This window comes from Sinocyclocheilus rhinocerous, unplaced genomic scaffold, assembly GCF_001515625.1.
Source record: "Sinocyclocheilus rhinocerous isolate Xijiao unplaced genomic scaffold, SAMN03320098_v1.1 scaffold742, whole genome shotgun sequence".
NCBI lineage: Eukaryota > Metazoa > Chordata > Actinopteri > Cypriniformes > Cyprinidae > Sinocyclocheilus > Sinocyclocheilus rhinocerous.
The window spans coordinates 1,576,644-1,581,618 of record NW_015641116.1 but is presented as its reverse complement, the minus strand read 5'-3'; the positions used below and the strand labels follow the sequence as shown (position 1 = coordinate 1,581,618).

Here is a 4,975-nt window from a genome sequence, read left to right as displayed (position 1 = left end):
TTAGCCACATATAGGGCAGGGCTTTCAGAGTGCTGGGCAGTGCTACTGTATTGGGACTAGTAATGACTCCCTGCTGGTCTTAGGATTCTTCACAATAACAGCACATGCCAGGCTCACCCCGTGCTTGAGCTTACAGTCAACCGTAGGAGGTCTTGTATTACAAAAGATTGCAGGGGTGGCTTATGGGTGTGTGAAAGAGAGTGTTTTGTGGAAATAAAATCCCTTCCCTCCCTATGCCCTTATTTCATTAGGAACAGCAGCCTATTTGTCTTTTTTCCATAATAGTGTAACACAGCCTCTAATTCAGCGTAAAGAAGTTTTCCCTCTCCAATTTGTTTAGATTCCAGCCTTAACCAGTGGGGGATATAGACTATTATGCTAATGTGATTACATGCATTATCTGTCCGAGTGCTCATGAGTATGATGCTGCAGCAGAACCCTGGAAGTTTTGCTGTATGTACACATGATATTAGTATGCAAATTTTCAAAGGGCTGTATTTTGCACCCTTCACTGAGATACAGTGGTCTTTATACAGTTCGACACAATTCATACCCCTGTGGTGATGCAAGGTGTGAGTGTTCTTCTGTCAGATCAATGGCCAATTCGATGGTGGGAATTACTCAATATGTATTTTTATATTTGTCGTGTTTTGTTCCATATTTTATGTTTTTTTGAAAGGTTATGTTTTATGATTGTGATGTGCGATTACTGCATGATAGCGGTAAGTTTATAAACTCTTGCTTGAAAACAATGCAAAGCATTATATTTGTAACCCATTCTCAAGATGCTTCCAAGACTAGGACAAGTCAATAAAACCTGATGAAATCTGTCCTGAAACACTCTAGCACTGGCCCTAGACCATTAGGCCATCCTTTATTTTTGAGCCCTGGTTAGCAGAGAATGTCAGGAATACTCATTGTTCTTAATGCTGTACTGCCCTCTTATGGCAACAAGCTCTCTTTAAAATCCAATCCAAGCACATTCTTCAAAGGATTAGAAACAAAATTAATCCAATAAACCCCTAAAGTAAATGTTGAAGAAAGTGATTACACTTGTGGTATTTAGGACTGTCACATAATAAAAGTCTAGTTCTAACGTTTCTGAAATATATGGTACATGCATCTACTGGTACTTTATGCTTATGGCGCTTTTCCACTGCATGGTATGGCTCGGTTTGCGTTTCCACTGCAGTTTAGTATCGCTTTAGTGTGGGCGGGATTATAGACATGTCGTTATAGTTACGCCGCATCTACTGCCGTGACATCATCGTAAACACATCGATATAAACAAACACACAACAATGGAGCATATCGATGGAATGGTGTTCTTCATTCTCGGCATGTGGATGTTTTTAACTGCAAGACGAAGGAGTTTGTTTCAAAAGAAACACTGTACTTTTGAGACCACGAAACAGGCATTATTTTGTTGTTTTAAAAAAAGGTGCGCTCGTTCGAAACGGTTGTTCGTTCAAAAAAAGTTGCGTTCGATTCTCGCTGGCTGTGCTGATTTAATCTAGCGGGTCTAGTGTATGGAAGGCCGTAAAGACAAATACTTCTTTTGACGTTACGTGTACGGACGATATAACGCGTGGACGTGTAATTGCGTCTCTGGTTACGTATGTTTTGAAGCATGGCAGCTGATTTGAGCTGGTTTAAACTGAGAATTGGAGGTTATGTGCCTTGCTCAAGGGAACCACAGTTGTGGGTAATGAGAGTGCTGTTCATTCACTCAACTGCTCCACACTTCAACAGCCTTCAACAAAAGTATAAATGTAAATAAAGAAACACTCACTCCAACAGAAATACAAATTTAAAGAATTAAGACATTCCAACAGAAGTACAAAAACAATATATTATTTTTTTTTTTTGCTGATATCACTGTAAAGCTGCTTTGAAACAACCTGTATTGCGCTATATAAATGAGGGTGACTTGACTTAAATCTGTGGGCGGGCGGTGCCCTATGCCGCCCATCAGCGCGTACCTTATGACTTACCTTGAAATTATGGACTGAAAAGTATCCTCTTCCACATTGTCCGTTAGACACAAGTGAGCGCATTCCTGAAAAATTTGCATGCAATTGTTCACAAAATTTCTCAACACCATGGTTCCTCTGCCGCCTGTATTTTGAAATACTATACTCCTCCTTCATTCGTAACACGACGTCATTATCATGTGACCATAGATAGTGCTGACATGCGACCACGTACTATGGTATGTACGATGGCATGTCACATTTATATGCATTATTCATTAATGACATGTCCTTAGGTAGATATTTATGTCACTATTATATGTTTAATTAATTTTATGCAAATTTTCAAGTCTTCGGCCTTGCCATTGGCCAAAACATTAACGTCTGTACACGAAATAACGTGTTTAGACGCAATTACGCGTCCACGCGTTATATCGTCTGTACACGTAACGTCTAAAGAAGTATTTGTCTTTACGGCCTTCCATACTAGTGTCTCGTGTCGCAAGTTCAATGATGCAGGTAATGACGATTCTCTCCGGCCAATCAGTGATCAGCAGGGTTTACACGTCACATTTTGCTAACGGTACGGCTCGCTTGGAACCTCAGCCGAGGTGGTACTGAAAAAAGTATCAGGTACCAGGTACTGTACCCAGTGGAAAAACCCCAAAAGCGAGCTGTGAGATATCTGGAATTGGAATTTTGACTAGTCAAAACTAAATTATGACTAGTACAGCAAGGAGTATTTAATGCTAAAACGGCTTGCCATACACGTCACATTTATATGCATTATTCATTAATGACATGTCCTTAGGTAGATATTTATGTCACTATTATATGTTTAATTAATTTTATGCAAAATTTCAAGTCTTCGGCCTTGCCATTGGCCAAAACATTAACGTCTGTACACGAAATAACGTGTTTAGACGCAATTACGCGTCCACGCGTTATATCGTCTGTACACGTAACGTCTAAAGAAGTATTTGTCTTTACGGCCTTCCATACTAGTGTCTCGTGTCGCAAGTTCAATGATGCAGGTAATGACGATGCTCTCCGGCCAATCAGTGATCAGCAGGGTTTACACGTCACATTTTGCTAACGGTACAGCTCGCTTGGAACCTCAGCCGAGGTGGTACTGAAAAAAGTATCAGGTACCAGGTACTGTACCCAGTGGAAAAACCCCAAAAGCGAGCTGTGCCTTGCCTTACCATGCAGTGGAAAAGCGCCATTAGATTCATAATTTATTTAATTTTGTTTTATTTTATTTTTTACTTATTTTACTTGGTTGTTTATTAACATAATATTGAATCGTTTGTTTTAGTGTTAATTTATTTATGTATTTATTACATTTTTAGTTGTATTTTTATTTTTAAATACAATCCAGCCTGTCCCTTACGGCATTGTTTGTTGCTACGGCATGTATTTCCAAAAGAGGACGGCATGTTGTTGCCTTTCATTAACATATTTCATTAACATAACATATGAGTTAAATATATTTGTGAATTGAGTGTTGTAGCTATGCTGCATGGCACTCTTTTGTCTTTTGCTAAATGTCTGTGTATGCTTCAGACTACTACTTTGTCTGACTTTAAAATTAGTCTCTGTACTCATTTCCCCCCCCCCCAGTGACGTCCATCACCCTCTTGGACATGGGCACACTGTCCAACGGTGCAATCGTTCTTCTTCTCAGTGAAACCTTCTTCCTCTTCATCACCTTGAGTTACTATCATCACCTCGGCCGGCGCACCAAAAAGATCTGAGGGAGGCCAGCTATTTGTTAGATGGGTAGATTGGCGGCACAGAATGCTTTGAATACAGTAGCACCACTGCCTGGACCAAATGAATTTACACTTGACTGAAAATAAACCTCTGTTTGTGGGCAATTTCCATTTTATGTAAGTACAATATCTGGGTATTTACTCTCATTAGATACAGAGGGCCACAGATCATGACTGTTGTTTTTATGTTACATTATGTTACCTACAGTGGATATAATTATCTGACAGCTCACTTTTTTGTAAATGCTTTTTCTGAGATTTTATTGTATGGAGGGTAGATTTATGGCACATTTGTACATGTCAGAGAATCCCAAATGTGTCAAATTAGTTTGGGAAGATGACTGTAATTCAGGTCATATTATGTAAGAGTTTAGTGAACTTTCTGTATGCCTGTATGTGGTGTGTTATTCTATTACAAGAATGTAATTTTAAAATGGTACTGGTTTTATTTGTCAGGCACAATAGACACAGCATGGCACAGTGTACAACAACATACTGTATACTGCAAGACAAAGGGTAATACAACGAACATTTTTTATATATTACATAAATAGGATTGTTACATTTACTTGTAGTTACTAACATTGCAAAGTGAAGACTTTGCAAATACATTCCTTTTGGATTTAGGTTCCCAACAGTACATTTTGGTAAGAATAACAGATGTAGTATTAAATGGCATTTAAAGTGTGAGTATTTCAGAAAGTACCTTATTAACTTAGTAGTTGTAAATGTATTACTGTTAGATCGTCAAATACAGCTTTGTGTGGCTTCACACAAAGAAATTCTAGCCCTACCTATTCAGATGTAACATTTTGCTGCTTTACATACCTAATGGACATTTACACAACAGTCACTAAAGTAAATAGTGCAATTATAAACCTTTAAGACAGATTAAAAGATTACAGAGAATCAGTCACTTGAAAAATCCTTTGAGGGTTCAGGTGATTTTTCCATGTCTTCATGACATTCAAGATGCATGCTACTAATGGCTTTACTTTCACAAATGTATCTGTATATATTAAAGGGACAGTCCACCCAAAAAATTTAAGTGCAACATTTATTTTTATTTTGGTTCAAAACTTATATCTATGTTCTGTGGAACAAAAAAGGAGTATCGTAAATGTAGTAAATACGACTGTGTTTCAAGTCTGAATTCATAGGATGGTTCCTTTGTGTATCGTCATTGACAGGGAACTTCAGAGAATTTTCTTTTTTGGGTGAACTATT

The 4,975-nt window shown here is 38.2% G+C and overlaps 1 protein-coding gene across 1 annotated transcript in view; it reads left to right on the top strand.

Annotated features, from left to right (window-relative positions):
* Window positions 1-4,275, top strand: part of LOC107754650 (tumor protein p53-inducible protein 11-like) — a 38,923-nt gene extending 34,648 nt beyond the window's left edge. The window contains exon 6 of the mRNA XM_016571189.1: window positions 3,597-4,275. Coding sequence (XP_016426675.1) covers window positions 3,597-3,730 — 134 coding nt within the window. The 3' untranslated portion in view covers window positions 3,731-4,275. The remainder of the gene's footprint in view (window positions 1-3,596) is intronic.
* The last annotated feature ends 700 nt before the right edge of the window (window positions 4,276-4,975 follow it).